The 15,449-nt window shown below is 34.2% G+C and overlaps 2 protein-coding genes across 2 annotated transcripts; one reads left to right on the top strand and one right to left on the bottom strand.

Moving 5' to 3' along the window:
• Positions 1-2,722: 2,722 nt before the first annotated feature.
• On the bottom strand, positions 2,723-10,042 carry LOC123917664 (NAD(H) kinase 1). The gene is made up of 11 exons (XM_045969441.1): positions 9,624-10,042; positions 8,943-9,093; positions 8,700-8,819; positions 7,853-8,040; positions 7,274-7,387; positions 7,013-7,107; positions 6,360-6,466; positions 5,158-5,231; positions 4,471-4,549; positions 4,071-4,378; positions 2,723-3,373 (listed from the first exon to the last, which is right to left on the bottom strand). The coding sequence occupies exons 1-11, from the start codon at positions 9,654-9,656 to the stop codon at positions 3,059-3,061; spliced, it is 1,584 nt and encodes a 527-aa protein (XP_045825397.1). The 5' UTR covers positions 9,657-10,042; the 3' UTR covers positions 2,723-3,058.
• A 692-nt stretch (positions 10,043-10,734) lies between these two features.
• Positions 10,735-15,227, top strand: LOC123917663 (protein TRAUCO). The gene is made up of 2 exons (XM_045969440.1): positions 10,735-11,959; positions 14,380-15,227. Exons 1-2 carry the CDS (start codon positions 10,876-10,878, stop codon positions 14,940-14,942), a joined length of 1,647 nt encoding a protein of 548 aa, XP_045825396.1. The 5' UTR covers positions 10,735-10,875; the 3' UTR covers positions 14,943-15,227.
• The last annotated feature ends 222 nt before the right edge of the window (positions 15,228-15,449 follow it).

The raw sequence follows: 15,449 nt of genomic DNA, 5'->3' as shown, positions 1-15,449 counted from the left end.
AATCAATATACAAAAACGAGAAAAAAAATCTGAAAAAATAGAATAAAAAATCATAGATAAAATAAAATTGTCACTTCTCATTGTTGCTATACCTTTCTTGAAAGGGGAGAGACTATCGTGCTGATAACGTGTTATGAACTATTCCTAGAGAATAACAAGAATAAAGATGAAGAGATGAATGAGAGAAAGAGAAGAGAGAATAGACTATTGTATTGTTCTATTCAAGGTGTATCTTTTACATTGTGAGATAGTCATATATATAGGAGATTACATGGGCCAAGAATATGGGCCTAGACTAATGGACATCCACATCTATATTATTCATAACAGAAATATTGTTTTGGCAATTTTTATTGTTAATAAAGTTCGCTTAGTAGTTGTTTGAGAGATTAGAAGTGTCAAAATAAGACAAAAAAACACCTATCAAACAAGAGGATGTCTTTTAACTTTTTTTTTTCTTTTGGCATATAAACTCATGTGGTGGTTAAATATATATATTATTAGGATAGCTAGTTACAAAATTTTGGTCCCTATTTTTTTTCTTCAAAAAGTTCGCGTATCATGTTTTAAATGACTTTCTTAAAAAACATACCATTATGAAGTCGCGGAAGAAGGAATTTAATTATATGTTGCATTCGTGGTTGACTAATCCTTTGACTTGTTTAGGAATTAACAATAGGTATTTTGTTGATTGAGGTATTTGTAACGTTTTCTGTATGTAACTTTCATAAAGTCTTTTGACTGGGGTCAATATTTCAGATACTTGCCTGGTAGATGCAGCCTTTACCTTAAATTGTAAGATTGGACGGGTTTCCTCTATTTACCCGGTCTTCCAATAGGAGGTAATCCTCGTCGATTAGATTTTTGGTCTCCATTGGTTGATCGTATTTGTAAAAAGCTTTCTAGTTGGAAGAGCATATTTTTGTCCACGGGTGGTCGTCTTGTTATGCTAAAATTTGTCTTGTCTTCGATTTCGATTTATTTATTTTCTTTCTTCAAGGCCCCAACAAGTATAATTTCTTTCTTTGAATCTCTCTTTTTTTTTAAAAAAAAAAATTATAGGGGGAAAGTGAAGAATCTCGAAAAAGTAATTGAATTAGTTGGGATAAAATTTGTTTACAACAAGGAGGTTTAGGGGTGCGTAAGATTGGGGAGTTTAATTATTCATTGTTGAGTAAATGGTGTTGGAAGATGCATGTGAATCAAGAGAGTTTGTGGTATATGGTGCTAGTTGCGAAATATGGGTTGGAAGATGGAAAAATTAAAGAGGGGGGGGGGGGGGGGGGGGGGGGGGGGGGGGGGGGGGGGGGGGGGGCGGGGAGCGTCTATTTGGTGGAGAGATTTATCGGATGTTAGAAATGGAGTTGGTTTGAGTGTAGGAAGGTGGTCTGAGGAGAATGTTAGGAGGGTGGGAAGAGCGTTTATTTGGCGGAGAGATTTTTCAGATGTTGCAAACGGAGTTGGTTTGTGTGTAGGAAGGTGGTTTGAGGAGAATGTTAGGAGGGTAGTGGGAAATGGGGGAAAATAAGTTATTTTGGAAGGATAGATGGTTGGGGGAGGCTCCTTTGTGTGATAGTTTTGGTAGACTTTTTAATTTGTCAGGGTGGAGGTGGCGAAGATGGTTGTTTGCTTGGGAGGAGGACCTTGTTGTGGCTTGGTGTGCTGCTCTGGAGAATACTTTTTTGCAGGTAAACACGACTGACTCTTGGAAATGACAACATAATCCTTGTGAAGGTCATTCGCTCAAAGAAGCTTATCATTTGTTATCTAACGAGGGTCAAGTAGGTGAGCTGGAGCAACACGAGGTGATTTGGAATAGTTTTTTTTTTCTTCCTTTGAAGGTGTCATTATTTGCATAGATACTAGTCCAAGAGAAACTACCAACAAAGGACAACCTGGCGAGGAGGGGAATGACAAATTTGGATTCTTTACTTTGCTCTAGTGGTTGCGGCTTTAATGAAACAACTAGTCACTTATATTTTTTTCTTCTCTTTGGAGGGCTATTGCAAATTGGTTGAGAATTAGTAATGCTTTTTCAATTGATGTGCGATATCATGCTTTATAATTTGGTAGTAGCTATCTATTTAAAAAAAGAGACTCGGAAATGTTTTATGGCAATTTGGGCGGCTTGTTGTTTGATTATTTGGAAAGAACAAAATAAAAGGTTTTTCTCTCAAAAGGAAATGTCGATGGAATTGCTTCTTGATAAAGTGAATACTTTAGCTATGATTTGAATTCTTGGTGGTTATACCTATTATCTTGTTTAGGAATTGGAATCACTTGATTTTTTATTTTTTATTTGTCTTTTTGGATGTAATTATTTTGGGGGACGAGTCTTTTAGCCCTCTAGCAACTTTTTGTTTTATCCTAGAGTAGGTACATCTTGTACTTAATCAGGATGCTTTTTAGTTATTACTCCTTGATCAATATTGATCAGGAGTAATATTTATTGGCTTCTTCAAAAAATTTGTTAAACTAGGCACACCTTGTACTTAATTTTTTGAACATAATTTAGTTGGCTTATTAAAATAATAATAATTAATACATTAAAATATCATTTGTTTTATTATTTAACTATTTAATCTTCAATTTAACAATTTAATCTTTTAACATTTTTAAATAAATAAAAGATCATAGATCTGTCAAAAAAAAAAGATCATAGATCTACAATATGGACTGCAATTAATTTTCTTTTAAAAGTAAACTTGGGACAAAGAACTAGTAGAGATAAAGAAAATACTCATTTAAGTTTATTTTAAATGTGAATCAATGGATTCAACAGTTTTAAGTTACAATTCTCTTGTCAACAACAGTAACATGATATATCACGACTCAATCTCTACAACTTCGTCATCATCGAAGGAAATTAGCTATGTAATAACTAACAAGTTATTATTACTACTACAAGTGAAGTAGCTAATCATACAATGAAGACAAGTACACCCAGTTTATAGTTGCTTCTATAGTTTCTACAACACCCCGATTTGTATATCTTGACAAATGACACGTCAATTTCCAAGTATAGTTTTGCCAATAAAAAAGAAAGACAATGAGATTGTCACGGGAAAGATTCTCGAGGACCATCAGATGACTGTGTCTTTCTCAAATTCCAATGAAGACCCTCGTGAATACTACGCAAGAAGTCGTTAGTAGAATCAACCAGACAAGCTGTAGGAACAGGCCAGGGTGCCATGCTGCAGACCAATGCATCTCCTGGTGCTAACTGCTTCCTGTCTTTGCCATCAAATGATGCCCATGCAGGGCTTCTGCTATTGAATGGTACTTGTACCCTTAAAGTCACATGCTCCGGTAATATCAATGGCCTAAAAGATAGGGAATGTGGGCAAATTGGTGTAAACAAAATGCCTGGAACCTGCAGATTTCAAGACCGAGTTTCAAATGGAGGTGCATAGCATATTGATAGAACATGGAATAAACTGAATTTTGACATTGACACTGTCAGATTAAAGTGAATGTAACATCATAAAATATATTTCTATGACGCTTGAACAAACATACAGCCATCAATAAGAGACTGAGTGAAGATTCTTGTCTAATGAAGTGGCAAATAATATCTATTAATCAGATTGCAAATTATGGAAAATAAGCTGAGATTGCAACTTTCATGGCGATCCCAGTCAATAAACTTCATAATCCAAAATTTTCTTTCAAATACCTGAAATTTATACTCCATACTCCATACAACAATTGTTATGCATTTTGGAATATTTGGATAAAGCTGAATGCTACATTCATTATCTATTTTTGGATAAAAAAGTAACTTCACTAGAAAGTGTGTCGAAAATTTCCCTTGTAAAATCTTATGTGCGTAAAGAAGTATATGATCACAGGTATCATCCAGTAGCAAGAGGTAAAAAGAATGAGAAACATAGCATGTAAACAACAAAACAAATGCTTCCCGAAAAAACCTGAATTACAAAAGTAATCCAACAACATTGTAGATATTAAAACTTACTGAGTGAGACATTCATTGTCAATTAGAAGAAAGAAAAAAATCAATTAAATTCTGTAATATATGCATAAGAATAAGAAGCTCTGCAAGAAAGTACCTGAGGATGGACCATTGATCCTCCAGCTGCCAAAGAATATGCAGTACTGCCCGATGTTGTAGATAAGATTAATCCATCCCCTTGCACACATGTGACAAAGGAGTTGTCACAGTAACATTCCAAATTAGTGAGGTAAGATGATATACCACGATCAATAGTAACCTCATTTAGAACAAGTATAGGTTCTTCAGTTTCAAATTCATTTTTAGCTGCATCTCGTACAACATGACATAGCAAACGATGTCGTAATGTAATACTAATGGGGCCCTTTAAAACAGATTCAAGGCATTCTTTGTAATTTTCACTATCTGAAGGAAGGTTAAGTTCATATTCCAATTAGAAGTGAAAACAGATATTAATAAAAATAGATAATATACATTATCGCAAAGTTGAAGGATACAGAAAGGAGTCATAAATCCAAGAGACCCTAGAGAAAAGGGGACAATAGGAGGCACCGGCCCTTTGAACATAGATGCTGCCTGCACATTTGGAATGCGATAAATTAATATTCAATATCACAAAACAATGTAATATTCAACACAGATTAGGATAAGTAATGTACAAATATTATTATAGTAGACTTAGTAACCAAATTCTTTAACAGGATGGTGGGCTCATCCTTTGGTCCAACATCATGGAAATTTAAGTTCCAGAAATTAAAAAGGATGAAAACCCAAAATCAAAAATGTTAATTAAATTTTAAACTCTAAAATGAAAGAAAGCAGTTTTTACTTATTAACAAACTATTAGTTTGAATAAATAGTTAAAAATTCTGTTTGATACATTAAGTATATGCATAATTCGAACTTTCTTTGACATGGTATCTCACCTACCACATATATATCTCAATACATAGAATCATTGACGCTAAATAAAGTATTTAGCAGTATATGCTGTAAACAGTAAAACAAATCAGAAGTTCAAAAATGCATAACCATCATAAGTGGTATGGATAAATAACGGAAATCTGAAAGAGTTACTTGTTGTGCACTAGTATGCAATTTCCTTGTGACAACGTTAACAAGTTTCACGAAGTTAGACTATCGACCTTCAATAGGAAACTTTATTTGAAAACAATTTCACATACCCATAGGACAGTCCCATCTCCACCAAGAGTTATCACAAGGTCAACTTTAGTGTGCAGCTTCAAAATTTCCTTATCTACAAGCAAAAAATTGATGCTCATAGACAATTACAATTTTGAGAATAATATAAGTACACAACACAACTACTATAATCAGATAGTTAACCAAAAAGATAATACAAGATATTGCATTATGCACACAGTGAAGTTCATTATCTTAACAGACAAGAAGCATGTAATACAACATATTATTTTCCTCAAGAATATTATTGATTTGGGCCACTCAATAATCAGCTAAACTCTTGGTGTACACAAGCACACAACATTATAGAAAAACTGCCAAACTATAGTGACAATAAAGAAACATCATTTTCGAGTATTTATATTTGGATGATGGCTTGCCAAAATAGCCTGCCATGAATTTGAAACCTATAGAAGGTATGGCACTCTAGGTTTCATTAGGCTCGTAATAACCTTCAGGAAAATTCTTACTATATATTTCACGGGGTTTTTTAATAAATCAGAAACAAGATTTAGCTAATGGAAGTAAGAAACTGAAAAGATTTTCTTTGAAAAGCAACAAACGAATAGTCAACTAATGAATTATTAAGACTAAGACAAGAGTTCTGTATATCAGAGAACAACCAAGATTTACATCAGGATGCTCAATCATAGAGGTAGGAAGATATATATAAGGACATACAATACTTGCACATGATCTAAATGATTTACAAAAAAACTACCATAGGGTGACAATAGAAGCTTTGTCTCATGGAGGCTCTAGAGAGGGAAACACTTCACATCAAATTATAAAGGATACAAATGTTGGAGAAACAACAGCCAGACAAGGCTCGCGTCAAATGTTGACTATTACTTTGGTATTGATATATATTGGGAACCCCCAAGAGCTAGTGCTTTAATGCATGATTTTTCACAAATGATATAATCTTAAACAAGGAGTCAATAGAAGAAGTGACACTACACTATCTTTGGCCATTTACTGTTTGCTTATTTTCATAAGATTTCTATTCATAGAGTATATACCTACACAAGGTTATCATATGCAATGGATCCACAAACATAGTACTAGAGAAAAAAAAAACTCTAGTATACTTCCAACAATAAAATTGATGCAAAAGCTGTGCATTTTTGTGAACTACATCAAGTGAGTATTCTTTTGTGACACCAAATATTTGATTGCTTACCATCACTCCATGTGTCTATGAAATTAAAGTATGATGACTCCGACAAAAGATCCACCTTCACACGTGGTTCCACATATATCTGAAGTTTCTTATGCTGTCTCAACCATCTGGTAATGATAATACCATTTAACTAAGGTCAGTCATGCACCGAAAAGGTATACTAAAAATGAATAATTTCATGTTATATAACATGTTATAGATTCATACCAAAGACAATTACATGGAAGGATACAAAGGCTGAGGATAGATGTAAATATTAAATGATAAGAAGTTTAATAAAATGTAAATTTTTTTTTTGAACAAGCATAAAATGTAAAACTTGAAATGAAACAATTTTCAGTCTCCTACACCAACTTTATACGGAATGAATTACAATCTCAAAGCACAGATTGCTCTTGGCTTGTATATTAAGCAAGAGATCTCCAAGCCTTTCTAACAACAACTAAGCAAGAAAGATGAATTAGAGCTGCAACAGTTGGAAGTTGAATTAAAATATCCTGTGAGCTCTCTTATCTAAATTCTGTTACACAAAAAGATCTTCCATTATTTTGAAACAGTCTAAGGCCAAGTCAGCATCATATTATAGTAAAACGAAGAAAACTTGACTTTGGAAGATATGACATTAATAACAAACAATTTATTGAGATACACACCTAATCATTTCAGCACACAGAATTTGAACTGAAACTGAATTTGGTTTGGTCAATATGAGCACCGTCTGTGGGCATGACTCCCATTTCAAAGAGATCTGAAATAAAGATGACATGTCAAATTAGAACACATATACATAAAATAAAAGGAAAATAAAACGCTATCACGAGGACAAGCTTTAAGAAGAGGCGTGCACGCTTATGAATTGCAAAATAATTTTTGAAGCAATAAAGTAAAATCCTCCTTAATAATAAAAAAGATACCTGCTTACTACTGCGCTCTGCTGTGGTTATATTTCCTCTTTCAAAAGAGACAATGTCATGTTTGTGCTGATCACTTTTCTCACCTTTGCAGTACCATTGAAGTTTAAAAGAAGCCTGCCTCAAAAAATAAATCAGTTATAGTAACGTTGAATTGGTAATTATAACGTTATCAACGAATCACAACAAATATAGCTAATTACCATGAGGGTATCGATTAAATTTTGGTAGGACAAATTCCTCAAAACACGACAGTACTTGCATTGGAAAGCGATACATAAAATTCAATAGTAATTATTATAATATTTTACCAGTAATACCATTTTCAGTTATCTTCTTATAGCGCTCGTTTGTATTTAATGCCATAAGGCTCAACACCAACAGATTGTGCTGCTCTGAAGAGTGATCTATTCAGCCTTACCGATGTTTGGGTGCAAGAAACATCAATAAAATGGCTATAGATGTGTAGATACAAATGTACATCGAAGATAAATATTTCAGAGAATCAATAGGAAATTCTGCTGCAACAAAATGATCATAATAACATATTTATTTTGCTTCAATCAGGAGTTTATAAAATACCTTTCTGACCATCTTGGTATCAGAATCGGGTTTCCCATCCCTAAGAACCTCATGGGAACAAATGCCATTCCTTGAACAACATTCTTCAGACTGCCCATTAGCTTCATCGTTATATAATGTGGGTTGTTTGGCGAGGTTATTTGACTTCACATCATCAAGATCGGCCTGATGCTCAAGGCATGATTTCCCTGTATAGTAAAAACAAGCAGGGAACAAAAGTTATAAACTCCAAATGTTGACATAAAGACAGAAAATAAAGTAGCAGTTTAGATGGAAAGCATATATGATAGATGTATTCTAAATGACAAGATGTTGTCATGTACATGTGAATACTCGGAAAATTCAAGGGAAAAAAGCACAAACATCAGAAAAAAGGTGACAAATGAAACACTCCTTATTTAGAAGAAACGAAAGACTTTAATGTTTCAAATATTTATCAAAAAATAATAAATGAAGCCAGAAAATCACTTTGAGAGAATAGATCGCAAAACGATAAAATACAACAACTACAAGAACTTGAATTCTAACCACTAGTCGACAAAAGTTGCATTGAATTAAACAGAAATTACAGACGATAATAAAACACCTACAAGCAATTTTGGATTAGTACAAAATAAAAAACATAAAATCAAAAGTAACGGAAATTATAAATAATTGAAATGAATAAGCAGAAGCAATCAAAAGATGTAAATTGTTCGGCAAACAAAGATTCAGGTTGCAGTTAAGTAAAAATCAGATGAACATTTTTCCGATTTTCCCACAATTTCAACCGTTGCATGATCAAAAAGTACCAAAATACAGAAGCAATCATGAACTAGTAGTAATAGTAATTCAATTATTATAGAACCTTTGTCTTCCAACTGTAGATTCCTTGTCCTCTCCAACTCAAATTTACGTTTCCATTCAGCAGCCTCAGCTTGAGCAGAAGCTTTTCCTTCAGCAACTTTCCTGAGGGCCTTCGCGACGGCTAGAAGAAGGAGAGTTTCAATACAAAATAAAGATACAAAGATCTCTGTATCAATCAAAGATCACATATTTTGTTGCAGTTGATATTATTAATAATTACAACAAAATATGATCATTTTCATACTTCTTAAAGCTTCAGAGAACTCTATAAGATGATCATCAGACCCCTGGATCGGCGATTGAAGAAGCTCTTGCACTGCTTTCTCAGGAAATAGAGAAAATGAACTTATAAAACCATTTTCAGACTGCGAACACGATGACACACTCGAATTTCCCTGTTCCATGAAGAAAATCAGAAAAACCAAGAAACAAACCTCTAACCTGACAAATAACCTAATTATACCAACATACTCCCTCGGTTACGTATTGTAAGCAAAATTCATTTTTTAGCTTCATTGAATGAATAATTAATGTATCTGGTCTATAGACAGACCAGATACATCAATTTAGACCAGATACATCAACAATTATTCAACCAACAAAGTAAATTTTGCTAATAATACAAAACGGATAGAGTATTGTGAATTCATCAAACCTGTGAAAACAGTAAATTAATTAATATGTAACAGTTAAAAAAACTATTAAGTAACACAGTGAGTCTTAGGAGTCCATTCTAATTCTAATTCTAATTCTAACTGAAACTGATCCTATAAGCAGTAAGAGAATGAAAGTAAAATTTGAAACAGAAATTGAATTATGCTATAACAGGTGATGAATTAAGAAAACCTAATAATAAGAAAGGGAAAAAGCGTAGCAGGAAATAGTAAAAGAATAAACAGAGAAGAAATGAAGCAAAGAGAATTACCGAGGGATTGGAATTGAGCTTGTGAGGAGCCATGGAAGAGAGGATTGAGAATTGGATCGAAGTGGAATTTATGGTCTTATACTACTACTACTACCTACCACCAAACCAATTCTTGTTTGGGGGGGAGGGAGGGAGTTATTGACCTTGAAATATACTATATTTCAATGTTTCTTTTTATCATTAATTAATTAATTAATTAATTATTCTGTTCTCACAGAGACAAGTCAAAGAACACGTTGCTTTCAGCATTATTATTGTAACTAGTAGTACAAAATATGGCTGGAATCATGGAAGGAACAAGCCACATACATACACCGGGGGATTTTCACTTTTTCTCTTCTCCACTGACTTTTTTTTTTTTCCCAGTTCCTCAAAAATACTCTTGAATAAAACTAGTACCTCGATAATTTTGGAATATTAGATCGAGAACAAATCATATAACTAAATTTTCATATATCAACATATGCAGAACACCGCAACAAAACAAAACAGTAGCTGATCAACTAGTCGACCGAGTTTGATCTGTCAATTCAATCAAACGAACACCGTAATAAGACGAGAATATAAACACCGCACAAAGATGTGACAACGAAATAAAATAAAAATTACAAAATAAAATTTTAATCTATGTGAAAACCATCATTTTGTTATAATATTTTAATTTTTTTTGGTACATAGACGAAATCATAAGTTATTGGAAACTCACACACACAAAATAGAGGACCGGTGATCTAACCCCGACCATGACGTCCGATAGTAGCAATTTCAACATTTGTGACGGTTGAGCTAGAATTTGTGGACTATTGTATCCCACTCTAATAAATTAAAAAATAAACAAATCAAATTCTAAATTTGTAAGCGCTTTCTCAAATGAAATCTGTTCAAATTTCAAAAATAAACATTTTTTTTTGTATTAAAAAAATGAATTCATTACTTTACAAAAAATAAATTTAAATAAGATTATTTTGAAAAAAGTATTAAAACACTCTATAGGAATGTGTATTAATATTGACACAAAGTGAGGTGCTAATAGGAGTGTCTTGTTATTGTTCTCACAAAATACATATATTGGGCTTATTATTAGCTATTTGGGCCTTAAAAATAAATACCCAATCCAATCCAATTTTTCACCCCCTCTCAAATCCTCTCTCATTTTTGTTCTATTCACTCTTTCTTCTTCTCTCATCGGAACCTTTTTTCAGATTGAAAATCTCTCTCCGATAATACCTTTGCACTCAAAACCCTAATTTCAATGGATACACTTCAAGCAACATACAAAGACGAAGAAGAAGACGAAGAAGAAAACCTTCAATCCGCCATCACAACCGCCGCCGATCAACTCGCTGTCTCCGCCGTTACCGAAATGGAATCAACAGACGTGCCTCCGGTTACTACCAGCACACCTTCCGATACTCCTACTGAACACCAAAACGACGGCAAATCGGAGGCTGATCCCTCCGACGGTCCCTCCTCTGACGAAGCCGCATCAAACGGCTCTGCGGAACAGAAGAATTCACCGAAGCGTAGCAGAGAAGAAGGTGATGAAGACGAAGAAGAACCGATTCCGAAGAAGCAGAAGCAGTTGTCATCTCTGACTGCTGTTAAGGATGAACCGATGATATTGCCGGAGGACAACAACGGGATAGACAATGCTGCTGCGAGAATTTCAACAACAATGACGCCGACCAACGGAACAGCTAAGAAAACTAAGAAAAAGAATAATAATGTGTGGGCAACTAAATCGAAGAAAGGGAAAAAGAAAAGCAAAAACAACAATAACAATAATAATAACAATAGCACTAGCCATACAAATGGTGGTGAAGATAGTGTTCTGATAACTCCTGTGCAGAGGTTTCCGGATAAAAGTGACGATACACCGGATATGAAGATATGTTTATCGAAGGTATACAAAGCTGAGAAAGTGGAGTTGAGTGAGGATAGGTTGAGTGCAGGTAGCACAAAGGGTTATAGAATGGTTAGGGCAACAAGAGGGGTGGTTGAAGGAGCTTGGTACTTTGAGGTAAAGGTTGTGAGGTTAGGGGAGAGTGGACATACGCGGTTGGGTTGGACGATGGAGAAGGGTGATTTGCAGGCACCTGTTGGGTATGATGGGAATAGTTTTGGGTATAGGGATATTGATGGTAGTAAGATTCATAAGGCTTTGAGGGAAAAATATGGTGTTGAAGGTTATCGAGTAGGTGATGTTATTGGGTTTTATATTAATTTGCCTGATGGGGATAAGTATGCACCAAAAAATCAGAATTTGGTTTGGTATAAAGGACAACGGTATGTTTATTCGCAAGATGCTAAGGAAGATCCACCCAAAGTTGTGCCTGGTTAGTTTTCAACTCTAATAATTTGTTTCTATGCTTTTGCTTTGCTGCTTTATATCTTGATTGTTAGAATTTTTAATACTATGGATATAGGTTATGTTTGATTGATTGATTTGTTACCTTGTGATTAGTATTATTTAACTTTAGAGTAGAGTGTAGAAGGCTAGATGTTAGATACTGATATTTTGTTTTTGCTAGTTTATTATCTGAGGGCCAAATTGATTGTTCGTTATTTTAGGGGTGGGGAGGGTGAAGGCTTGGATTGAGAAACTGACAGTTTTTAGCTCCTTGATAGTGAACTTGGTTATGGAATACCTTGTGTACATACATCTAAACTCTAAGGTTGGTGAAACCCTTTGAAGTTGAACTCCATATACTTAAAAAATAATGGGGAACATGTCGATGTGTCACTGACACGTATCTAAACCAACACCACCAACACTTGTTCGAGCAAACATTCTGTACTCATCTCGAAATAATACCAGTTACTTTTTAATGTTTTTTACTGAAAATATTTCCCGATAGACTCACCAATTAAGGATATGGCTATGACCCAGACACAATTCATGTATGGACAAAACTTATGTTCTGTTCCTTGAATTCAGCTTGTCCTGTTCTACACTGAAAATATACAAAAAGGTGTATTTTGTAACTGCTTTATTGTATATATTGACTGCTGATGAAAAGTGACCGTTTTTTATGAGAGGGCCGATTGAATAGTGTCTGTAGTACCTTAGGTAATTTTATCCCTCATATATTCCCCTCCCACCCACAAATCACATAACAAAGTAGACCTACTCTTCACCAACAATTGCATGCATCTGCTGGGCCATTTTTTCTCTGGTTTGTACATACTTCTTGCCGAATTTCCGTGTGTTCTCATTGCAACAAGTCCTAAGTTCCTTTCATGCTCTATTGTCTTGCACATTTGCTGGTTTATGTTTTTTATCTGAGTTACTGTGTTCTTATTTCGCTGTCCCAAGTTCCTTTCTTGACAGAGAATCTGCTGAGTTGCTTTCCTAATATTTAATGAATCTAGGATGTGCCGTCTCTTGTTTTTTCAAGGTTTCCCCTATACCATCATATCTCGTGCCTACATCATATTATGTATCTTGGCCTTGTAGAGACTGAATATTCTGAAGTTCTATCAGACGAAAAATCCACAATGAATGCAGAACACAAATAAAAAGATGTTTACAACTTATATGAAGAACAATAAACATAATAAAAACTTGTTTTTGCACCCAGAAACAATGTCTGAAATTTGATAAAACAGAGATTACATTATCCAGAGAGAAAACAGGAGAGATAGAGAGAACAGAAAGACATAAACAAGACTTGAGACAAAAGATGAGAGACTGTGTCAAAAAGATTCAACCCCCTGCATCCTAGAAACTTGCAAGAGATGAGATAGTGTGGCCACAAGGTTTTCTTTTTTTGTTCAAAAGCTATTTAGCAAAACTGGGTAGAATTATGAAAACACCATCTAAAACTGGTCAATCGTATTGGGGGTGAGGGCACAATTGGAAGATGAAGAAATTCTCATATGTATCCCGCACATCCGTTCAAGTAGACGCCAGATCCATGGTTCTGCTGAGGATGTCATTTGAGAACTCTTTTTTCGTTTTTCAATAGTTTTTAAAATGATACTATTTTTTTTTTTTGACACAAAAATGATAATATTTTGAAGTTACTGAATGCTGTGTTATTTCATTGATCAATGCTCTAAGTATATTGATCGGCCTAGTTGCGTGTATGACATTTTTTGATAAGTGAGATATCTAAGCCTCCAAATAATTTTTGCCTGGTGGTTAGAGTTGTCAGACAATAAACCCACTAAATACAATGCTGCTGACACATTTCTGTCTTAGTCTTAGGGTACATAGCAATTTGAATTCCTTAATCTGAATATCCGAATATTCACTAATTGGAAATTAGGGGGTGATTGTCATTAATTACTTGGGATGGGAGCCTCAATAGCATGGGAAATTGTCAGAGCCCATTATTAGTCATATATATATATAGGGTGCTTTTAGGTACACAACTTAATTAAGCGCTTAGCTTAGTCATTCAATTGCTTATGTATGTACATGTTTCTATAATTGAAAAATAAACAAGAGAAAATTCTGCATGAACTGTATATGAACTGCTTCCTTAAGTGACTTAACTTGTTTTGAAAAGCTTGTGAGAATAAGCTGAAAACAATTTATAGAGACATAAAATTAACTATTTTCATAATCCCTCTGAAAACTCCAAACCTTTTCAATTGAAATGCTACTCACTTGCTTATAGACATACAATTACGGCCATTGAACAGCTATATCCCTTGCTTATAGGACAACTGTTGAATTTCCTTTGATGTAGGTTGTATTTTGACTGAAATGAAAATTCACTTGGTTTCAAATATTCAACTCTTTGTGCAGGAAGTGAAATGTCTTTCTTTAAAAACGGTGTATGCCAAGGTGTGGCTTTCAAGGACCTCTTTGGTGGTCGTTACTATCCTGCTGCTTCAATGTATACTCTTCCTAATGCACCAAACTGCACAGTAAAGTTCAACTTTGGTCCAGACTTTGATTGTTTTCCTCAGGATTTCAATGAACGGCCAATTCCCAAGCCAATGATTGAAGTTCCTCATCATGGTTTTGACAATCGAGTTGAAAATGGGGAGTTGAATGCGAATAAATCAAATGGAGAATTGAATGAGAAAAAATCAAATGGAGAGTTGAATGAGAAGAAATCAAATGTTGAATCAAATGAGAAGAAATCAAATGGAGAGTCGAATGAGAATAAACCAAATGAAGAGCCGAATGAGAAAAAACCAAATGAAGAGCTGAATGAGAAGAAACCAAATGAAGAGCCAATTGAAAAGAAACCAAATGAAGAGCTGAATGAGAAGAAACCAAATGAAGAGCCGAATGAGAAGAAACCAAATGAAGATTTGGAAGAGAAGCAATCAAATGAAGAGTCGGAAGAGATGAAATCGTAGAAGTAATATGGGCTACAGTTTTTTTGCCTAATATATTTGCTGCACAGATGGATGGGTTCATTCACATTTTGCTGCAATTTTAGTTGATATATTAAATATTAAATTGATTCACAGATGACTAGGTTAGTTGTGTAAACTTATGAAGGAGTGAATTCTTAATACTCTTAAAATCCATGGATAACTCTTATAATTTTCAAGGGTCTAGTCAGATATTTTGTAGTTTCTTTGGCATTGATCTTCTGGATATTTTTGCCATCCATTGTATGAAAGTTACAAATGCATGAATCATTTGTTTGACAACTTCACAAAAAAATTATCAAGCTAGTTCATATGGTATAATTAGTAGGATCAGGGGAATGCAACAGTTGCCTTGATATAAAAATTGCAAGGTGGTGACTGTTAGATGCATAATAACAGGAACACTGTGGTTGCTATTGGAAAAATATGCAAAAAAATTAATGACATGAATAGTTTGAAAAAGTGTATTACTTTTTATTAATAATTAGA

This window comes from Trifolium pratense, linkage group LG3 (assembly GCF_020283565.1).
Source record: "Trifolium pratense cultivar HEN17-A07 linkage group LG3, ARS_RC_1.1, whole genome shotgun sequence".
Taxonomy (NCBI): Eukaryota; Viridiplantae; Streptophyta; class Magnoliopsida; order Fabales; family Fabaceae; genus Trifolium; species Trifolium pratense.
This window is presented reverse-complemented; position numbering and strand designations above follow the sequence as displayed.

What these genes read in the sequence shown, in the direction of transcription:
- LOC123917664 (XM_045969441.1), bottom strand. Translation starts at nt 9,656, where the DNA reads ATGGCTCCTCACAAGCTCAATTCCAATCCCTCG. An exon ending in CTGTGTGCTGAAATGATTAG is followed by an intron (nt 6,467 to 7,012) that starts GTGTGTATCTCA and finishes TATCATTACCAG; the next exon opens with ATGGTTGAGACAGCATAAGA. An exon ending in GAGATGGGACTGTCCTATGG is followed by an intron (nt 4,550 to 5,157) that starts GTATGTGAAATT and finishes CCAAATGTGCAG; the next exon opens with GCAGCATCTATGTTCAAAGG.
- LOC123917663 (XM_045969440.1), top strand. Translation starts at nt 10,876, where the DNA reads ATGGATACACTTCAAGCAACATACAAAGACGAAGAAGAAGACGAAGAA. An exon ending in TCCACCCAAAGTTGTGCCTG is followed by an intron (nt 11,960 to 14,379) that starts GTTAGTTTTCAA and finishes CTCTTTGTGCAG; the next exon opens with GAAGTGAAATGTCTTTCTTT.